Source organism: Lichenostomus cassidix, chromosome 4A (genome assembly GCF_008360975.1).
Source record: "Lichenostomus cassidix isolate B80296 chromosome 4A, HeHo_3.0, whole genome shotgun sequence".
NCBI lineage: Eukaryota > Metazoa > Chordata > Aves > Passeriformes > Meliphagidae > Lichenostomus > Lichenostomus cassidix.
In genome coordinates this window covers 9,555,212-9,577,559 of record NC_139485.1, presented here as the reverse complement: position 1 = coordinate 9,577,559, position 22,348 = coordinate 9,555,212, and the positions used below count along the sequence as shown (strand labels likewise).

General features: G+C 42.3%; 1 protein-coding gene across 2 annotated transcripts; it reads left to right on the top strand.

Moving 5' to 3' along the window:
- The first annotated feature begins 8,527 nt into the window (after positions 1-8,527).
- On the top strand, positions 8,528-20,915 carry SH2D1A (SH2 domain containing 1A). 2 transcript variants are annotated; one of them, XM_085060424.1, is made up of 4 exons: positions 8,547-8,854; positions 17,369-17,432; positions 19,663-19,798; positions 20,125-20,915. In XM_085060424.1, the coding sequence occupies exons 1-4, from the start codon at positions 8,718-8,720 to the stop codon at positions 20,163-20,165; spliced, it is 378 nt and encodes a 125-aa protein (XP_084916550.1). In that variant the 5' UTR covers positions 8,547-8,717; the 3' UTR covers positions 20,166-20,915. The 2 variants fall into 2 exon arrangements, with proteins under 2 accessions (XP_084916549.1, XP_084916550.1); XM_085060423.1 differs by having other exon boundaries at positions 8,528-8,854; positions 19,663-20,915.
- Positions 20,916-22,348: the final 1,433 nt, after the last annotated feature.

The following is a 22,348-nucleotide window of genomic DNA, read 5'->3' as shown; positions in this document are numbered from 1 at the left end:
CGCAGAGCTGTGACAGTGATACAAGGAGTAAGAGTCTCTTGTGGCATGTAAATGTTGTTGTCTTGGCCAGCTCAATTTCTTCTGCTCTTTTCTCTCAGTGTATTTGAGTGTGTAATCAATACTGAAATTAATAGGACGTGGGTTTAGTCCACCCACAGACTTTCACTGTCCTTCTTGGAGATGCCAGATCTGCAGTGTTCTGCTAATCTGTGCTTGAATGCTGTGTAGTCCTTGCCTAAAGATTGCTGCTCTCCAAAAAACCCCACATTTCCTGTTGTCTGTCGAGAGAAGTTTCACTGGCTCATCTCTCATTACAAGCAGGGCAGCTCTGCTGTTGATTTCAATCAGAAAGTGATTTGAACTACAATCATCTTACTATCAGTGTAGGTTATGAGCAGATGCCTGACCTTGAATCCAGTGCAAGATTTCTGGCTTGGGCTGAAGCAAAATGACTCTATTGCAGTCTTTCATCAATGAGAAAAGATAAGGCTTAATGAGGGCATTTTACAGCATTTGTCAGAAAAAGAACAGAAATTTAATACACATAGGTATTCTAAAATACATAAGCTCCACGTGTGTGTGTGTGTGTATACATGAACACAATCAGTTCTGGAGTTTTGTTTTCATTGTTGTGTTTTTAATACAGAAATGTAATTTTTCTTATTTCTGAAATATGTGATGCAGGCCAGGAAAGCAAGCTGTGTCCAAAATACTAAGGCAAAATTTTCCAGGATCAATTAGTATCACTAGAATATGTTTCTTTTTTTTTTTTTTTCTTATTGAGATTGTGTCTGTTGTAGTGACAGCCTGGTATGTGAAGTAAGCATGCAAGGAGTGCCACAGTTAGTGTGGTCTCAATATAAAATACTCAGTGGAAGTGTGTGTGTGTATTTCTCTGTGCTGAGATCAATATAATATCACCACAATAGCTTTTGAACAATTCATGAAATGAAAAATCTCTCCTTAGTGCAATGAGAGAATACATGCTAGGCTATACTGAACTATCTGTTCTAACAGTTAGTTTAAACTTGGTTAATAAACAGCCTAAAACTTAATCTCCCCCATCCGTATATTCTCCCTTTGTGCTGTTACAGGTAGACTTATGATTGGAATCTCAAAATATTAGAAACTCTAGCTGGACACAGAAATGTGCACAGAGCACATTTTTATTTTGCCATGAGCAATGTTTGGTTTCAGGGGAAGCAGTTTGTGCATCACCACAAATTGATAGTATGGGATGATGAGGTGAGCACAGTCATAAAAGAAACCTGGATTATACAATAAACCAGTCCCACTGGGATCAACTGGTACATACTGAATTCTGTATTTATGAACCTTCAGCACAGTGTCATTTGCCTCACCCTGCAGCTGTGTACTGGGAAGGAGAGACTTCATTATAGACCAGAGGTTCCTAACAGGAAAGCAGGTCGGGATGTGCTGCCAGGGCAGCAGAGACCCCTGTGCTCCTTGTGTGCATTGTTGGCACCATGAGGAACGTCTGGGCACTGCTGAAATAGATACCAAATAAAATAAAAATACACAGAAGGGCTGCAAAACCCACTTTGCCCTGCGAGTTTTCAGAGTTCACTGAAGCTTATTAGAAAAAAACAAAACAAAATATTTGAGAGGTGACTTGACTCCAGGGAATAAACACTTACACGGGGAAAAAAATAATGGGTGTCAAAGGGCTTTTTGACTTAATTCTGAAAAGTATAATGAGATCCAGTGCATGGAATCTGGAGCCGAACACATTCAAATTGGAAACATGACCTACATTTTTAATAGTGAATGTGCTTAGCCATCGGAACAAAGTACTCACAAAGTGGTGGATTCTCTCCTCTTGATGGCTTCAAATCAAGACTAGGTGCCTTACTGGGAGATAAGCTTTAGTCAAAAATAGTTATGCTTTAGTCGAACACATGTTACAGGGCTCAATATAGAGGTAATTGGGGAAATGTAATGGTCTGTGGCATCCAGGAGGTCAGGCCAGATGGTATAATGATCCCTTCTGGCCTCAAACTCAATGAATCTCAGAATGAATATAAATGCTATCATCTGGATCTGCATTCGAAATAATTGCAGGCAGAGATTAGACACGCAATTGCATATGGTTCGGAATTGATAAACTTTCCTCCCCTCCAGAACAAAGGCCCTTATTTATGCCTAATTACATGGTGCTGTTGTAATTCAGATAAATATCTGTTAGAAACTCGGATGCGATGTCAGCAAATCAATTTTAACTTCTGTGTGTGTGTGGTGTGGGAATCTAGTTTCTGAGGCTTATATTCCCCTCCAGACTCGATCGCACAGGAATGTATCCAGGAAGAGCTTCCATGTGGACATTTGCTTCACCCTGAGAATATCCTGATGTGATTTAGCCCTGTCAACTTTGAAGTTGGTTCAGCTAAATCATAAAGACATGGAGGTCCTGGGCTTCAAAGCAGCTGGGTGCCCAATGCCGACGACTCCCCACACATTGCTGGATTTTACGGGAAAGAGTTGTTGAAAGACTAATTGCAAAAACTAAAAAGGTTCCAGCTTCTATGAGTAATTTTGCTTATGCTGATATTATCACAAACAGCATCTCTGCTTGGCAATGCACATACACTTGCAAAATAGCTTGCTGTTGCACTTCTTCTGGAGAAAGAAGATGTATGAAATATTAACCGGCAAAAGAAACCGCATTAAAACACATATAACTTTTAATATGAATTTCACCCATGTTATGGAGCTTTCAATTTTAGTGTTATCTCACTCACAAAACATTCAAAACAACTGTGCAGGTGAGCAGTGAGGCCATGCAGGGGAAATAATATTGTTAAAGTTCAGTGAAATGTCGTCATTTATGGTATTGTGGGCATTTACCTGTGCTCAGAAAGCAAATGTTGATGAGTTTCATTCATAAAGGTCCACAACCTTTTGCATTCTCAGTTCCTCTTCAGAACCAGTTCTGGTCAATGGCACCAAACACCGAGTTTTCAGGTGATGAGAAAGTTTATTTTGTCAAGGTCTGAGCACTGTACAGAAATTCTCACAGTAGCTGATGTGAATATTCTGAGGCAATGAGATTTTCCCCTGGGCTATACATTTAATTTGAAGGAGTAAAAAGCCTGGTTCTGCAACCACTCTCACAACTACCCAAAGATTTAAAAAGTTTTTATAGAATTATAGAGCTGTCAAGGTTGGAAAAGACCTTTAAGATCATCAAGTCCAACCAACAATCCAGTAAATTGTGTTCACCATTTAACCATGTCCTCAAGTGCCATGTCCACACATTTTTTTAACAGTTCTGGGGAACTGTTCCACCACTGTCCACCACTTCCCTGGGCAGTCTGTTCCAATACTTGACGATCCTTTCAAAGGAAAAACCTCTCCTGGTGCAACTTGAGGCCATTCCTCTCTTCCTGTCACTTGTTACCTGGCAGGAGGGACTGACCCTCTCCTCACCACACCCTCCTGTCAGGGAGCTGTGGAGAGTGAAAGGGTTCCTGTCGCTGTTGAGCAGCTAGCAGAGTAATGAATGCATCAGTTCTCAGTGGCAAGAAGGAATGATCTTTATTGTTTTGATTTCATCACATATATAGAGTTCTCAAAAGTCACCCAGATTGGTCAGTCAGAAGCCTTCCCCCAGGCCTGATTGGCCAAGCCTGCACTGTCCAAGTTCTGGGACACTGTTCCAACAACATCCAAACTTTATCTTTATTTATAAAACACAAGAAAATTTCTCATGGGAAAAACCTGTGCTAGCCACAGGTTCCCTCATTTTCTCCAGGCTCAACACAGGTTGGCCTTTCTGAATATGATCAATGTGTGTGTCTCAGAATACAAAACTGGACTCCACATCTACATCCAAACTTTATTTATTATTACCAGCTTCAGTTCCTCCCCACTTTTTCCCAAGCAACGCACATAGGATATGATGACTAACATGGAGGCTTTATAAATACATGCTTATCTGTGAACTTTAAGGCACAAGGTTTTTGTATTCTCCTTCTGCATTGATGCTCAGAGCCTTGCAGTTAATTGCACATTTGCTAATTGTAGCCTTCTTTTCTCAACCTCTTTCATTTCAACTCAAAGAGGAAACATGATAATGGTGACTCTGCAGATACTCAAAAATAACCACTGTTTTTCTGAATCTCAGCATTACTTTCTTATGTGAATAGCAAATTTCTTTCTGCAGATACTGTTCTATACAGTTCTGAATATTTTTTCAGCTTACACTAAAAATGAAAGTGACATGAAATAGTGAAAATCATATTTAAAGTTAGCTATGTTTCAATGTGGCATTTTACCAGTTAGATATTTTGTCAAAAACTTTACAAAAGCTCCTGATTTTGAAGCTGCTTTTTGCAGTACTTCTACAGGGATGGCATTTATTGTAACACTGTTGCATCAGCAAAACTACCAATGGAGGTATTTTGCTTTTTATCTTGCTTTATAGCCCTTTATACAAGGCCTTCCCATTACAGTTCTGCAGTAGCATTAATTTTGTAAAGGTCCTGAAGGTCATTCTTATTTTCAGTCAAATAACAATAACCAAGAATTTTAATGATGCTCTTGCATTAGTGTTATAATATTCAGAATTGTTATAAAATTCAACAACGTATGAAAATGTCATTGCTAGGGATGAATGAAGCAGCTCATCTGGAAATGAAAATCAGCCCAAATATTTCAAAAGGTGTTCAAAAAACTTCAGGTGATTTCATTTTCTCTCTCCCTACTGCCACTTCTCAGGTACTTCTGCAAGTTCCGGTGCCTGAAATATCATCATAATTGATTTTTCTTCACAAAGGAAGTGCTTAGAGCTAATTATCCAAACTTACGTACAACATTTGGTACAGTGCCATGTGGGAAATTTTTAGCTAAAAGGGGAGACAAAGACAGAAATCGAAAAGTGAATAAGAATGTGAGGGTAGGAGGAGATCAGTACTGAGGGAAGGTAGTAGGGCTTCTCAAACATCAGTCTTGGGCCCAGTAATATTTAACATTTTTTATTAATTATGATCCCATAAAAAAATAAGCGTGTGCTAATGGAATTTACCAGTGGCATAAGGGAGGGAGGCACTGTCACTGCAGAGACAAATAACACTCTAATTTGGGAAGAACTGAATGACCTTGAGAATAGGATAAATTAGACAAAATTCAGAAGGATTTGACTGCCAGTTCATACATCTGAGTCTTGTAAACCAGGTTTCTACTATACCTGCATGCTCATAAGAAAAGACTGAGGAAGGGAAAACACAGACCATACAAAGCAAGGTCTTTTCATCAGGGTAGTGAAATACCTGTAATGGTGTATGAGGCCCATGTTAGAAATCAGCCAGGACAGTGCACGCTATCCACAAGTGATTCACTTCACTTCTGGGAGACTGTGGAAAAAGATGATTGGAGTGACCATGGAAAGGGAGAGCCTGCAGTGCAGGGGAATTTGGCAAAATGAATGCTGAGGGAGGCCACTATAAATACTGCATGTGCATAAGCTCTAGGAAGAGAAAACATCTATTTAAACTGAAGAACAACATTGGCACAAGAACAAATGAGCATAAATTGGTCATGAATAAATTTAGGATAGGAACTGGAAGCAGGTTTCCAAACAACAGAATAGCAATGTTCTGCAATTGCTTTCCATTGAGAACAGTGGAAACAACAACAATAACAACAACAAACCCCAAGCTACTTTTAAAATGGACTTAAATGAGTTTCCAAAAGGGATTATATGATGTGTTTGACTAAGATAGCAGACAAGTAGACTTGATGACCCAAGAGGTCTATGCAGTCCTATCTGTCTAAGCCTGTTTTTCATGACCAAATATTTCAGAGCACTTTTAAGTACTTCCTTTCCTTCATGTATTTTTTAGATAATTTTTTTATAGCATACTGCAGGGACTGCTAGCTGGACTGATTTGGGGAAGGCATAAAACAGTGGTGTCCAAAATATGCTGAATGCTCTCCAAACAAAACAAGACAGGTTTGCAGTGTCCTACAGGGCAGTGCTTGGGTCAAGAAATCATCATTTTCTGTGGAAGGCAATGGGGACATAAAGCCAACAGGAGCAACACCCCTTTGAGCTTCAGTTCTCTCTCATTTCCCTATGCTCCCAAGCCTGATGCTCTATTTTGCCATTTGCCTTCTCAGCCCCAGTGCACAGGTGCAGCAGTGTAAAATAGGATGCCAAACAATGCTTTAGATCCATAAGATTAAATGGATGAAATCCAGAGCAGTGGGTGTGAGTCTGACTGGATGCCAAGCTGCAGTGAAGATGGCTTGTTTGGGGGCATTCCTCCAGCCTTGCTGGTGTGGCACAGAGTTAGCATGTGCTAGCATGTTATGGCTTCTCTCCCCTCAGCTCAGGAAGCCTCTGTGTCCTTTGGTTTGGTTTATCCTGCTTGGTGTCTCAGTGCTACTGCCCCTTTTTCCCAAACCCAGCATTTCTATGACTTCTTAAAAGCTGCAATTCCCCTGCTCAGTGTGGCCATAAAGGGATTTGTGTGGAAACCTGGGGCTGAGGTGCAGGAGCTGGAGTTTTATAGATTTCTTAACCAGACCAGCAAAATTGGGTGTTTACATCTGTTTTACAGTAACAGATGCTTCTTCATCCAAGTGCTGGAGAATGCAGGTTGGGCTGGGTAATGTGGTGACTCCCTGATTAGGAGAGGATCTCACAGTGAAAAGTTTTATGATTTTCTTTAGTTGAAATCTAATGACTGGGACAATGAGATCTGCAGAATAGAATGATTCTGGCTGGTTTTCCTCTCCAGCTAATTACACACATACTTTTTCTGAAATCAGCTATTAATATTGGGAATAGGTTAAGAAATGGGAAAGTTGGATGAAATCCCCAAGAGTACAGGTAGTTCAGAAAATGAGAAGAAATAGGCAGCAGCTTTACAGCTTGTTGCCATCCACATTAATCAGATTTGCAGTAGGCAGCAGCTACTTTATGTGCAAATACTTTAACAACTGGTTTAAAAAACCAAGCAGGATGTCTGAGTCCCCAGGTTCACGTAAAGGGGGTAATGAATACCTGCATAATGAGATAGAAAGGCCATAAACTTGCTGGTGGGAGTTTTCAGTCTCTCTTCAGCTGAGGTTTCTGCAGCTTTCTCAGCCTTTCACTGCCAGGCAGGGAGGCAGCCACTTGCCAGGATCTCCCTGTGGGGAAAGAGGCTTTTGGTGCCTCCAAATGCTGCAGCTTTTCCATCAGTGACTTTGTGCTGTGCCCCATGCATGAGCTACCCTGTGACTCTTGGATCAGAAATGCTGATCCCTCAAAAGGAAAAACTACAGCTAGTTGGAAAAAAATATTTTCAAGGGAAAACTATACTGAAGATCAAACCTTAAAGACATGCACTGTGAAATGGTTGAGAGAAAACACTTTGATTGATTGAAATTTAAGAAGAGCAGCCATTATTTTTTTGTATTTTTTGACTTAATTTTTGTTTCTGAACTGTGTGTATCTTGAGAGTTATTTTTTCACCTATCCATAACTTCAACCAGGACACAGCATCTGTGAGCACCTGGGTGAGGTGATTTTATTCTGCCCTGCTTTGCTAGTAAACTCAATTTAAAAGGAATCAATCATAAACATGACCGATACTTATTGCTGTATTCTGCTGAGTTCTTGCTCACACACAGAGGTATGGGAATGTGGCACTTCGAGGGAGGGTGGGATGAATTTAGCCCTGAGCTTGCTGCAGCCCCAGGGAGCTGGCCTGGTGGCCATAAATGCAGGGAAACATGCTTAGTTTTTCCATGGGTGGAAATATCTGTGGGGGTATAGAAGCACACTGACAGCTTGCTTGCAAACAGACCCACAGGTGTATGTGGGAACACTCAATTGACAAGTGTACTGAGGAAATGCCTTCAGCCACAGCAGGTGAAGAGAAATGGCACTTACAGACATGGCTCTGGATTTTGGTTGCCAGCTCACGCCCCACACGAAGGCAGCACTGGCGCTGGTGGCATCCAGGAAGATGTGAGGAGTCCCCTGGAGAGTGCCGAGGCTGCTGGCTGCCTCCAAGCCCAACATGAACAGGGGTTAAGCAGCACCAAAGCCTTTGAAAACACCCCCTGACGAGGTGAATCAGCTGGGGCCCTGTCCATGGGGCATCTCTGTGTGTCCTGCTGTAGGGCAGGGGCTGTGCTTGCACCTGCAGCCTGAGGTGAGTGGCCTGGAGGGCCAGTGACACTGGAGGCCAGCTGGCTTCCTCTGGTCTCACCCCTGGGGATTTTAGAAACAAGAGGTTGAAAAACAATCCCTGCTTGGGGTAATAATTCTCTGGGTTTAACACCAGAGCAGGGAAGTGCCTGGCTCCAGCTGCTGACAGCTGTGCCCTGCTCCTGCCCTCCCTGCCCCAGCCAGGGCAGCCCTTGGCCCCCTGACCATCGTGAGCCTCGTCAATCTCATCCCTGCTGAGCAGGAGCCACATGGCCGAGGGTGGATGTGAAGTGACACCTCTGCAGGAGAGCTGTGACGATGGTACAGCCTACGTAAAAGAAAAACAGAAAGGGGCAAAGGAAAAAAACCTTGCAAAAATTCAGTGTTCGTTCCTCACGCTTCCCTCAGTGCTGTCTCACTGCGGGCAGAGGCCTCAGAGGTGTGAACACATCCTGTTTACATCTGCCAGCAAGACGGGGAGCTGAGGGGAACCGAGGCACAGTTGGAGGGAGCGCCAAGCACAGGGAGAGGAGCTGCAGCAGGACACGACCCCAGCATGGACACGGTGGCTGTGTACCACGGGGCCATCAGCCGGGAGGCCGGGGAGAGGCTGCTGCTGGCGGCGGGCAAGGATGGCAGCTACCTGCTGCGGGACAGCGAGAGCATCCCCGGAGTCTACTGCCTCTGCGTGCTGTGAGTGTGGGGCTGGCAGGGCTGGGCAGGGGGCAGCTGGTTTCCGACATTCCCCTCCGCAAAATGGGGTGTCCCCACAACAAAATATGTTAGTTACCATCTAATGTTAGTCGCCTCTAATGTTAGTTACCGTCTGCTTACATGAGTGAGACTTCTGGCTGCTTTACCTTGACTTAAGGCAGAGGGGAGCATAAGGGTGTGGGGTCCTTTGCAGAGCGAAGGGGAGCAGGTTTTGCCGTGCAGAGCCCATGCTTCCTGTGGGCAAAAACCATAAAGAGAAAGCAGGCCAGCACACGGGAAGGATAAGCAAGGTGCCATGGAGAAGTGCCAGGCAGCTTGGCTCAAGATGGTGTGTACTGCCTCTTTGTGCTGGGCAATCCTCTCGATTTCTGCCTGTGTTCTGCTTCTCTAGTGTGCTCATGGGTGTGCTCAGCAGCATCCCCAGTGTCCCTGTCATCAGGAAAGGTAACATGGAGTGCTGCCATCCAGAATGTGCGACTGTTCTGGGTGCTCTCCATCAGGATTTGTGTCCCACGAGCTGCCAGGCTTGGAGTAAACTACCTGTAACACACACAAAATACTGATGGTAACAAGGTGGTAGTGTTTCATCAAATAGGGTGAAAAGGGAGAGATCTGATGGAATGCTCTGTCAGAGAGAGGGTGAACGTTCCCCTGGGAGAGCTGGGGGACTTGATATTCATAGGATCTCATTTTAATGAGGAAATTTAATTACCCTACTGTTGGCAAAAGTCTTGGAAATCCTGGTGACACTGTACCATTGCATCAGAAGAACAAAAATATGTCTATCGAGACACTTATGCCTTACTTCAGTTGGAGAAGGTATACAAGAGAAATCCCTTTCAGGTCCAGTATGAAATTAGCTAACAGAGGGAATTCAGGTACCTGGCAAAAAAGCCTCAAGAGACTGAAGGGTCCTAAGTCAGGTGTCTCCCAAATCTCTTGAATACATTTCTTACAACATGTAATTAAGCCCTAAGTGACCATCATTATCCTTCTGTTATAGACCAGTTAATGGAGACGTAAGGAGGTCACAGCCAATCCAAAAATACACAATCTGCAGGGAAAATCTTTGTGGCAGAAGATGTATTTTTTCTTCTCTCATGAAATCAGGTGAACCAAGATAGGTGCTCCTGCTAACAAATACCTTAACAGCAAGCTGAAAAATGGGAAATAAGAAGCATCTTGAGTTAAATGAAAATGGAATAGACATAGCAAGAGGTAAGGAGTGCTATGATTCCTGCGATGGGAATAGGCAATAAAAGCAGAATCTCTTTTAAATAACTATCAGAGGAAACAGGGATATATCACCCTTACACTCAGGAGTCATTCAGTGTAGGTGAAACACTAAGGAATTAAAGAGGGTCAGGAAGAGTGCTACAATGCTGAATAAAATAGAGAATACTAGAATTAATCCACCATCAGTCTAAATCAGGATGTAGGTTTGTAACAAGGTCTTTCATCTGCACACAATCAGTTGGGATTTTTTTCTGTATTAGTGGTAATTTATGCCCTTTGAAAGAAATTTCATGAATGAAATAAAATATGGAAAATGAAAATAGGAAGAAATTAAAGCATTTTTAACTGTGAAGCTCTGCAATCTTTGGAGCAAAAGGTACTCAGTAAGAAACTGAAAACTCCATTATTGCTTCCAGAAATTATGGGCCATTAATGTCTTCATGGTATGTTGCATTCAAACATATATATGATAGACAAAAGGGTAAAAGAAAAAAAGAAAAGAAGAAAAGAAAAAAAGAAAAGAAAAGAAAAGAAAAGAAAAGAAAAGAAAAGAAAAGAAAAGAAAAAAAAGTCAATGATGAATGTTATGCAGGCTTCTTACAGAACATAGATCCTCAACAGTTATTCTATAAAGGAAATTTGCAATAGCATCTTGGATAAATCCAGGTAAAAAATTAAATGAAAAATATTATGATGAGTATGATCTGATACAGAGAGAAAGGTGGCTGAAGAATGCCTACATGAAGCCTTGGTTCCAATACTTCTTAATATTAAATTCAAATAATTACGTAAGAAATAGCAGATATTGTAAACTGCCTATCACACAGTAACTGTGGAGACAGTTTTCATAAAGATACCAGGGAAGGATCCCACACTGAGATAGCAATGACAGTTCGAAGAAATGTGGGCTATGAACTAGAGAAGTGCTTTGACAGGCAAAGTTTGCCAAAGCAGAGCACTTTAGTGGAGAGACTGGAGGAGCAAGAAAGGAAGGCATGAGAAATGGAGATATGTATTTGGATGACTGTGGTATCATCAGCTTGAACTCACATCGGTGGCTGCTCTGCAATTGCAGCTCCAGGTACAGTAATTGTCAAACCCTCTGATTTCACTGCATTGCTTATGCTCAAACAATGTCTCCTTTTCCCAAGAAACTGCACAAATTTGTAATGCCACAGCCAAGGCCCCTCCAAGAAGCCCTGACATATTTTGGCAGGCTTTGAGCCTCTTAAGGCACACAATAAGGACTGCAGTGTTCATGGTCAGGCCCATTCACCTTTTGCTTTTCCAATTAAAAAGCAGAGCCCTGACCTTTAAAAAGGAGAAGAGTCAAAGACTTCATGAATCCCTTGTGACTGACACTGATTTTACAGGGCAAGCATAAAAGAGACAGGTAGTAGCATAAAATCTGACCTATAGAGATGGGTAACTGCATCAGGCAGGACCCTGTTGGAGCATTTATCTAGAAAACTCTGCTTTCTCTCTTCTTTGTTTCTCCTGAGCTACTGATTTATCTCCCTCGAATGCTGCTTTCCACTTTCTGAAGCCGGGCTGTGCACATGGTGTGCCTGAAAGCCTTCAAAGAGACAATGAATGTTTTCTTGGTGTGACTGCGGCAAAGCACAAAGGACCCACTTTCACAAATATTTTAAGACCACAATTAAACTATGCATGGAAGAGTAGGAAGGTTTTGATTTGCAACTGTGTGCCCTGGGGCTCTTGCAAACAGAGGTGCTGCCTTTGGATTTTGGCAAGGATTTTCATACCAGATGCTCCCAGATCTTCATTGTATGAATATCATTATTGAATTGATAATATATCATTTAAGGATGTAGTGAATACCTCAACAGAGGTACACAACCTTTTCCTGGACGTTTTTAGAGTTGCAAAAGCAAAATTTTTGCTGTGTCTAAAAACTGGGCTAGAAGAAATGCATATGCTTTAAAAAACATACACGTTTTACCCATAAACAAGTTAGACACTACACACAGTACACCAGGGTTTTAATATCAAACCTGATTGTTCCAGGGAGCTTTCTTTACTGGTCTGGTTTCCCCTTTGCTCAATGCCCCGTTTGACATTTTTAGCACCCTCAGAAATCCTCTGTGCTCACAGCTCCTAATGAAGTCAATGGGGGACATGGGACACACTAATGGTGACTGCTTTGAGGAGCAGCCTCTTAAACCCTGCCTGAAAATGAATAAATAAAATGTCTGAGAGTGCCAAAAGCCCTGCGTTCCTTTACAGATATATGAGCATACATGCAGAAACAAGCAGCTCATGCCTGAACTGGCAAAGATAAAGCATTCGTAGTTTGGGTTTTAAAATTCATATACTTGAAAATACTGAGAACGTTAGTAGTTGTTTCAGAGCCTTAAGTAAGACAAACATGACGTGTTTGTCAAACTCTATGTTCAGATGATTTGTTTGAAACCACTCATTCGTGTACTGTGCTGCATTCAATTTGTGGAGAATAATCAAAAGCTAGAATTGAAAGCTGTTTAGAGCTCTTGGAGCAACAGTAATGGCAACAGGGATAGGCTGCAGTCCTATCAGATTTTACGTGTGCTATTTTTTCTGTCACTGTAACCACGGTGCACAAGTTCAAGGCAACGTGCTGAAACTTTCTGATGCGGTAGATGCATCACCTGTACAGCACAAAGGTGTAATACAGCATCACAAGCCAGCTTCAGCTTAGCATTTCTTTTGTTTCCTATGTAATATTTTTGATAGAAATGGCAGAATAATTGCATTTGTTATAACACTGCACATAATGATCATAATTTAAAATATAATTTGGAACAAAAGAAGAAGCCCCTCAATCCAATGTTGTTATAAATATCACACACTGCTTTCAACTTTGGAAAATAGTCTCCTATAGCACAATGGTAAATTTTCCTGAGGTGAGTATTTCAGGTGCATGGTTAATTTTAATCTGCAGCATGCATCTAGTTTCCCCAGGCTATTTCAATGGTGCAGAAGATTGTAATTATTCACCTGTTAAAGTGAATGCAGCTTTAACAAATCTGATCACAGTTGAAAAGGAGGAATGGAGAGCACAGGTGGACAGATGGTGTTTCAGTATGTCATCTCTGAACAATGCCTTGGTAACACTTTAGGAGGAATTATCTGGCTATAAAGAAAAAACCCTATAATATAAAGTGGACTGGTTCCTGTAAAAGCAACTTTTTCTAGGCTTTCCTTTGACGAAGTTTTCTCAGTGAAGATATTGAAGCAGAGACCATGTTTGTGCAGTTCCCAGCTGGTATAACATATCCTTCCCCATGGAGACAAAAAAATAAGCAAGACATCATAAAAATATCATCAGTGGCAACTAAAGTGCTCTTTCATAAGTGGTATCTGATATTGTCCTTACAGCAATGACTCTTCTTTGCTTCCCCTCATCAGCATTTTGGCATTTTTTGCCTTTGATCAAAAATTTATGGAGTTTCATTCCTCAAGATGTTAATTCACAACTGCTCCTGTCCCTTGAGCTTCACTGAGCAGAGAGAGGAGCTTTGCTGCTGTGGGCAAGGCTGTGTTCATTCTCAGTGAAGGGATGGGGAGCCCTTCACCAAATCTTCCCCTGGCTGTCAAGACCTGGTCCTCCTCCAAGATATGCTGGTACACCAGTGGCACTGTGAGAGTCCTCTCTGAGATCACACCACATGTAGGAACATTATGTCACTCTAGGAAATTTTTATCTACCCTGAAGAGAGTAAAATGTAGAAAACTGAGCTGTTCTCTTCCGGTACCTGAGGAAATTCTCATTTCCTGAGACCCAAGCTCCAGTAAATGAAATTTTTCACCTGCTTTTGCCCAGTGTTATATGCTTTGCTCTTTGGATGGTAATATCCTCCACAATTCCAATTTTATTTTGTATATTTAATTTTTTATTTCTTTTTCTTGACCTTCTTTCAGCCTACACTCATCTTAGTTAACGTTAGGTAGCTCAAATAATGTAAACCTTTCTCACGGGAGGCTGTGCCCATGTGGCAGTGAACTTGGCTTAAAATCATGTCACTTGTAAATGGAAGGTAAAAAATTCTTTGAAGTGGTAATGAAGTAAGTTCCTGCTGCATGACAGAAAATTTTGATAAGATCACGCTCGTTGGAATAGTATTTCTCAGAAGAGATGCCATTCATTTAGTGGAAACCAAGGTCCCAATGGAAAGTAGCTCAATGGGAAGACCTAGCTGATCACCCTCTTAGCAAAATGCATCCTCCTTCCTCTGTGCACTTCCTTTGAAGAGGCAGATGTGGATGTCCAGGGCATCTCCCATCCATACAGTGGATATCTTCCCTGGTGACTTCAGAGCTAGTAACAGATGATAATGTTTTGTTTTTCATTTAAGCACAGTAAAATCCATCAGGCCTTTCCATCTTTCCTTCTGTGGGAAAAACATGAGAATTGCCAGGAGAGTGGAGAGCTCTCATTTGTCCCTCAAGAAGCTGTGATAGCAACGTCATACTCCTCCCATTCTCGTCACTGTGTTCAAAGCATCCATCTTCTCAAATTCTTATTCCTTCTTCAGAATTTCATGGCTTTTAATCTGAACTATCCTTTGTGCTTTCTCTGTGCTCAGTTGAAATATTTTACCGTGTAATTTTTTTAAAAATGCAGGCTAGGTGTCTATCTTATATAATCTTACCATACTTCAATGCTGAATATTATTTTGTCCTACCTCTATTTATCAATTTGTTCTGCTTAGCAAACCTTTCTGGCAGAGTGCTGAGAGCCAACAGACAGTTCAGAGTTGGAATAGCACCACAGCCCCTCAACCACTTCAACTCATGCAGTCTCCTAGGTAGAGAAAACAATGAAAGAAGCAACAGATGGCAGCTTTCCAGACAAAGCCATTTGTGGAAAAATCAGATTTGAATGAGGCTGAAGCAGTTGGAATTCTTTTGGGAAAACCAAGAGCCAAGCAAGGGTAGTGGAATCATAGAATCATAAAATGGCTTGGGTTGGAAGGGACTTTAAACATCCTCTAGTTCATCCAGTTAATCTAATCATCTAGTTCCAACTGCCCTGACGTGGGCAGGGATGCCACCCACAAGACCAGGTTGCTCATACACCTACGCACAGTGTAGTATTAAAAACAGAGGCAAGAGAATGAGTTTTAGATTCATAGATACTGATTCCGGTGGGTTTGAGGCTGGAAAAAAAAATCACTGTGAAGAAGCTTAAATACCCACTTCAAAGAGAGAACAAAATGCCAGGGCCTCTCTGGTATTTCCCAGTACACTATGGCTGTAAAATTGTCATTTCAGTAACCATGTATTGGCTGGTGTTGTACATACTTAGATACAGGAAATGTCTCTGTGATTTTTTGAAAAGGATTAACGTGAATGTCACGTACTTACAAAAAGCTGATGACACAGGCACAGCTCTCCATCTTTAAGACAGGACATGATGGTACAAGACTGTCTGAGCACCCTAAAGGGAGACACTGGATTCCCTAAACATGAACATATATAATCTAGTGGCTTAGAGAGATGTGCTTTTAACCAACTGGTCTTGAGCTGTGGCCTCTAACACCACTGACTGTCATGCCACAGCATGGACAGCAGAGCAGTATTGTCCTTCCACATTCTTTCCTCCTCCTGCAGCCTCAACTGGTTGCTCACATCTCTTCCCAAGGTCCAAATCCCTGACGGACTGCAGCGTGCTGGGGAAGCAGTGGGGAAAAGCAGTGGTGGCTGTTTTTCTCCTTAGGCTTCCATGAAGTGAGTATGACCAGCCTCTTTTCACATCCATCTGGTGGCATGTAGAAAGTCTTGTGTCTGGGGAAAATGCTCCCTTGGTGGAGATGAAGAGGTGGATGAAGTTGTGGTGAGATCATGGGGCAGCACCAGGCACATTCCCCCACACGAAGAGAGGAGGGCAATGTCTCAGCTGTGCACAGGGAGCTTGTCCCTGCAGCAGCCCCGATGGGAGGGAATGGCTTTGTGTCCTTCACCTCTGGGTCTAACCACAGTGGGAGTCGAGTGGTGGGGGCAGAGCTCACAAATCACCACAGGCAGGTTGCTCCCACTTGGCGGGGTTGTAGCAGAGTGCCAGCTGTTAAAAACTTCCTGCTTGGGCAAATTATACCACACACCACTTTGCAAAGGTTGCTGTAATGACTTTTCAACAGGAATTTATCCAGGAGCTGTGACACAGAGCGTAAGTAATTGCAATCATACAATATCTGTGTCATTGATGGCTTCTGCTGTTTTCTAGTAACTGCTATAATGCCATGCGGAATTGGAAAGAAATACAGCATTTTGCTGCTTTCTTAAAAATAAGAATTGATGGTCAAATAGGGAATGGTCCCTAAAATCCTGCTGTGTATTCGTGTAAATCTGTAGAGTGTGAAATAGAGTCATAGAGTCATAGAATATGCTGAGTTAGAAGGGACCCTTCAGGATCATTGAGAGCAGCTCCTGGTGCTGTGCAGGGCACCGCAAGAATCACACCAGGTGCCTGAGAGTGTTGTCCAAATGCTTCCTGAACTAAACACAATCTTTCTCATCTGATGCCATCTAAGCTAATACTGTACCCATGGAGCTGCTGTTAATTGTCTCTGCTTCTGACCTAAATTTTTGGATATTAGTGCAGTAATCTACCATGTCATGCATTCACCATCTTGGGTTCATGAGAGAAGCAAGAGTGACTTTGGCATGAGTTGTGTTTTGTGTTATTACGAATCTTTATTCCCCAAAGACTCAGATTTTACAAGTAGGAAGATTCCATACTTTTATATGTCTCTTTTATCAGTACTTGGGAGTTGGAAATGTATGGGCAAAGCAAAGAGTAATTGATTTACCTCCTTTTTCTGGGTCTAGCTTTCCAAATAAATTGCACTCATGATACTGCTTCTGTTAACATCTGCATTTAAATGAGTCACAGAACATTAATGCTATCTGTCAATAATACACCTTCTCTTTTTGTAGGGAAAATGTTTCTGGTGTGTGTCGGTGAAAGGAAGTCACTGAAAAAAATGAATATAAATGCTGAGGAAGGAGTGAAAGCAATGCCATTTAACCTAAAATAACTGAATACTGCTAAAGTAGATCTGTCAGACTAATCCCTCTCATAGGTTTAACACTGTATTTGGCCAGTGGGTTTTTTAGCTATTAAGAGCCTTTAGAGGTGAATTTATTTCTAAGGAAAAGTTAGCAGATGAGCTGACTCTCACATAACAGTGTAGTTCTTGTGAAAGCTGTTCAGAAGAAATGACTAATAAATACCTGTCGATTTTTTTTTCACAGGCATCAAGGTTATGTTTATACCTACAGAGTGTCCCAGACAGAAACTGGATCCTGGAGTGCTGAGGTGTGTATTTCTCCATTCCCTTCTGAAAATTTCTACATCCTGTTTGACATAGATTATAGATTCAATGAAATATATTCAAATTATTCATGTTTCTGCCTAGTATGATTTTCATTGATGATAATCGATCTAGAGTGCATCCATCAGTAAGATGTCTTCGTGCCACTTCTGACAGTCTAGAACTCATAAATTAATTCACTGTTTCATTTCAGCTGTTGCATAATGCAATAGTGCATCATTTTGCATCATTTTAAATGGCAAAAATATTGTGGTTTTATAATTTGATAAGCACAATCTGTTTCCTTCTATCCCATGTACCACTAATGTCAGAATATTAAAGAAATAATTTTCAATGTACAGTGTTTTAATCATCAATCCAGATTAATTCATCATTAACGCAAAATATATATATAGGGTAGCCAAAACTTGATACAAAATATATTTTCCCCATCTGACAAGAAACTGGTAATTTGGGTGCAGAAAAATATTACTTGCAATACAGACAACATTTAGGTTGATAGAATTGGGTTGGTAATCTGTATTTATTTTATAATTTTTTTGTTCTTTGGATGTACTCTGTGTATTCCTAATTAGCTTTATGTTTGTATGTAAATGAGCACTTATTAAAAATATAATTTCTAGACAGACATAATTCCTTGGCCACTACCACATTAAAAGTGATTCTGGAGGACAAAACTGATTTTTGGGGTTACCCAGAAGCAGATCAGGGGGTAGAAGTGACTGACATTACTGTGGAGTAGATAATTATCCATGACACCCTCAGGAATAGTACCCAGTAATTCTTTCTGTAAGTCATCAGGAGCACCTTGCAAGGATTCGTAGTGTCCAAGACAGAAGGTTTCCAGGACAGGGTGAGGGTGAAAGGATGTCAGGACCCCAGGGACCTCCACCTGTGGAGGGTAATTCCCTGATTGAGGTTGCAGCCTCCTTCAGCGCCAGGTGGCATCTGTGTCTGCAGGGAGGTTTTCCTGGTATTACATAGATCTGCTACAAGTCTGGCCTTTGAGCTCCTCTGGCTCTCAGTGTGTGGCTCTTGGGCTTTCCCTGGCTGTATTTTAGGCAAACCTTACCTGTATTTCACAGCACAGATGTCCTGAAGGCCCAGGAATCTCTGTACATCCTCTGCAGATGGTCCCAGCTACAGATCCATGATACCAACCCTTCCCTTAAGGAACAGAAACCTCTAAGTAAATGTTGCTAAGACCATGCTGGCCTCAGCTGTCAGAAGCAGCAGCCTAGTCCCAACTTACCCCCATGGAATGTGCATCCAAGGCCAAAACAGGCTCCAAGGGCATCTGGTCCTTTCCTGTCTCTTCTTCCTTCCCTCTGAGCTCAGGTCACACCCATCTTTCAAGGATGAGGCAGGCAAATTAAAACAGTGCTGGTGAAACCCCAGCCAGTGTGAAGGCTGGATTAAGGTCACTCTGCTGGTCGCTATGCTGGTAGGACCTGTGCTTGTCCTCCCTTGACTTTGGTGAGCAGGAGTTATTATGAGAACGCCCTGAAGGATTTAACACAAACATTAGATTTTTGATTAAAAGCACACATAGCTTCATTTCATACTGTTTGAAAAGTCGCTAACGTAGAAAGATAGAAAAACTCCCTCTTTTAATCAATAAGTAATATTTGGCTGCTGTCTTTGTACAAGAGGTAGACCGTAATATTCAATGAACACATAAGCCAGCACTGAATGCTTTGAGACGGGTTTGCAAAGAGGCTGTGTCCTTTCTGGAATTTATTGGTGTGAGGACTCCCTCTCTACAGTATGCCCAGGCTGCTCTCTAGGTTTTCTGCTGGTGTTTCTAGGATAGAGCTGTCTTACTGATACAGGCTAGGAGGTTATTGGTAGGGAGGTTAAATCACTGGCTGCAATAAGTCAGGGCTAGAAATAGCAAAAGGTTGCTTGTTAGTCTGCCTAATTAGTGTGGCAGGCGAGTGTGGGTAATTAGTGTGGGTTTCTCTTGTAGTGATTAAGAAATTGTCCCTCTTCCAACTGTGCATCACCATGCTGCTGGAAACTGCTCAGGGTAGGAAGGCTGGATGCCCTGGGGAGAGCAGTGTGAATCATGGACTCATCTTGGCACATCAGGGGGTCCACATCCATGGCTGGCTCCTTCCCTGGAGCTGTGTGCATTTCTGAGGACAGGACCTGTGGCCAGCACAGGCGCTGGGCACCCTCACCTCTCTCACCTCTCCCCCTTTGGCTTTGCAGACAGCGCCTGGGGTCCACCGGAGGCTCTTCCGGAAAGTGCACAACCTCATTTTGGCCTTCCAGAAACCCAACCAAGGCATTATAACACCCCTGCAGAACCCAGTTGTCAACCACGTGAAAGCCAACTACTCCCCAGGTACTGGTGGGGGGGAGGAAACCTTGGCTGCAGCTGAGCAGAGCCCTCCACAGTGGCAGGGATGAAGGTCTTAGCCATCAGACTGACATTGCCAAAAATGTGCCCTAATTTGCTATTGTGTGGTTGAAATGCTGTCCCTCGGGTGCTCATCTTGGACAGGGCCTGTCAATGTGATGAGAAAATGGATTTTGAATATGTATTGCTGAGTGCTATGGCAGCAGTGCCTTCCCTCACCAGCACCCTTGCTCATGGAGATGTGAGCCTTCTGGACTGTCCATTTTCTCCCAGTGCTCATCTGTTTATATCTTTGTGCTTATTTCTCTTAGGGAATAATGAAGGCTATGACTTCCACCTGCAGCCATCATGAGGATGTCTCCCCAAGTGTGACATAACCCCATCTTCCAGTGTCTCCTTTAATCCATGCTTTGAAACAGAAATGATTTTTATGGTAGTAAATACAACTCTGTGAGTTTTCTTGTAACATTTGCAAAAATGTGTATTTCTTAGAATTTATAAGTCACAATGTAAAAATTGACATTTCAGAATACTTTGAACTTATGGTGGGAAATTTTTTGGTTTTGGTTTTGTTTTTCCTAGGAGAGGATAAAAACCCATGAACTGTTAAATCCTTTATGTCTTTGTTTTTTCCCTTTGTACTGTCAAGTAAAAAATATTTTCCCCTTCAAGATAAGTTCTTAATTAATAATTAGTTATTAATTTTGCATTGCTTAACTCTGGATTCTGCTTTGCTTTGTTCTGGTTGGCATTTATGCAGAATTGGGCAAGTCCCCTTTTACAGCCTCAGGAGAATGGTTTGCATTAAAGTGTCCTTGCCTTTGGTGGGCTGTGTGTTTGTCATTCATACAGTTCCTAAAGATATTCCAGAAGTGACACCATGAGGATCCCCACTAACTGATTTCCCATCAAACCACAGTCACCCTGCCCTGTAATAAAATCTGTATTTTTCACCAATGACCAGAAGCTTAAGCAATGCAGAAAGTAACTGAAAACACCCAGTGAAGTGGAAAGCCTTGTTCTTTGCTTTTAGGTGTTCCCTGTACTTGAAACAAGCCATCTTTGCATACAGATTAAAAAAATAAATTATTTTTGCATGGCAGCTTTTCCTGTATTTCCATGTTGCTGCTGGGCTCCTGGAGGGGAGGCTTGAATCTCCAGGACTCATCAGCTGTGCAGGGTTAGCATGAGGCTACTGGAGAACTTGGAGTACATGCCTTTTGCACTTGGGGTGGAACAAGTGTGATGACACTGTGCTAATGAACTGGCAGACAGTAGGAAACACTTTTGAACAGACTGGGTATTCTGCAGCCGTCTTGTTGGAGGGGTAGGGCTGTGTTTGAGGAGATGGGGCTGTATTGTACTGCAGTCCACAGTCCAGACTTCCTCTATGTGGGTTTTTGCCAGGAAGGGTTGTGTGAGACCCTGTGGGCTTTGGGAGCAACCCCAGCTGGAGCCCAGCCTTGTTTGTGCACAAGGGAGCTGCATCTGGTCCAGCTGGCTGGTTTGTGCCACCAATGGTCATGCTTCAACAGACACAAATGGTCCTGACTTCCAAAAGAATGCGAGTCTCACGTGCTCCCTTCCAAAGCACAAGACTAACAGTGATTGCAAATGGACAACAAAAAAATTTGTAGTTTCAGAAAAACAACCCTTAAACATTGTATAGGACCCTTTGGGTTGGTCTGGTTATGTTTTATGCCTATACTTCTCTCATCTGCAGATCTTGGAAGGCTGAAAATATTCCCTAAGAGAGAAAGAGGCTTTTTTCCAGAAATGCCAGGCTACAGACTCAGGGAGAACAAAACTGACTGAATTTCACCAGACACAGCCAGTCTTACTGTGGTGGCACAGTGAGAGGCTCCACACCTGCCTTGCTTTCACCCCACTAAAGGCAAATTGGATGTGAACAGTGACAGAACTAAGTGGGCTCCAAGTCCAGGATTCAGCAAGGTGGGGATGCTCCAAGTAACATGCGATAAGGCTGGAAGGTGTACCTTTTTTCCCCCTCTGTGTGTATGAGAGTGTGTGAGTGAGACAGTGAGAGCAATAAAAGATTTTGTGTGGAGCCCAAGCTTTTTGTAAACCAGCAGTAGGAATAAATGCAATAAATGTATTGCCCCGTTGTAACAGGGACTAGTGGGCAACACTGTTGCAAAGTTATGGTTGTGACATTTTCAGTTCATTACTCAGCTTCTGTCTAATTGAAGGCCAAATTTCATCTATGGTGAACTGTCCCAGCATATTTTACACTGCATGTATATGTGTTGCTCTGTGCCTTCTTTGTATGTGTGCTTGTTGGCTGAGATGAGTCTTACCTTAACACAATGCCATACAGTGGCAGAGCCAGCATGATTTCCTCTTTAATTAAATATTTAAAGGCTGGTTTTTTAATCGTTACATAACTCAGCAAATGCACTGGCAGGTTTGCTGTCACTTGTTCTCGTTGAAGCTTTCCCTCCTCCCTGCTTTAAAGGTTTCTCAGCTTGCTGTGAGCCTGCAGCATCTGGTCCCTGGCAGTTCCTCCCCAGCTCT

Coding starts and splice junctions, on each gene's coding strand:
- SH2D1A (XM_085060423.1), top strand. CDS start 8,718: ATGGACACGGTGGCTGTGTACCACGGGGCCATCAGCCGGGAGGCCGGG. Junction 8,855..17,368: donor GTCTACTGCCTCTGCGTGCT/GTGAGTGTGGGG, acceptor TTTTTTTCACAG/GCATCAAGGTTATGTTTATA. Junction 17,433..19,662: donor CTGGATCCTGGAGTGCTGAG/GTGTGTATTTCT, acceptor TTGGCTTTGCAG/ACAGCGCCTGGGGTCCACCG.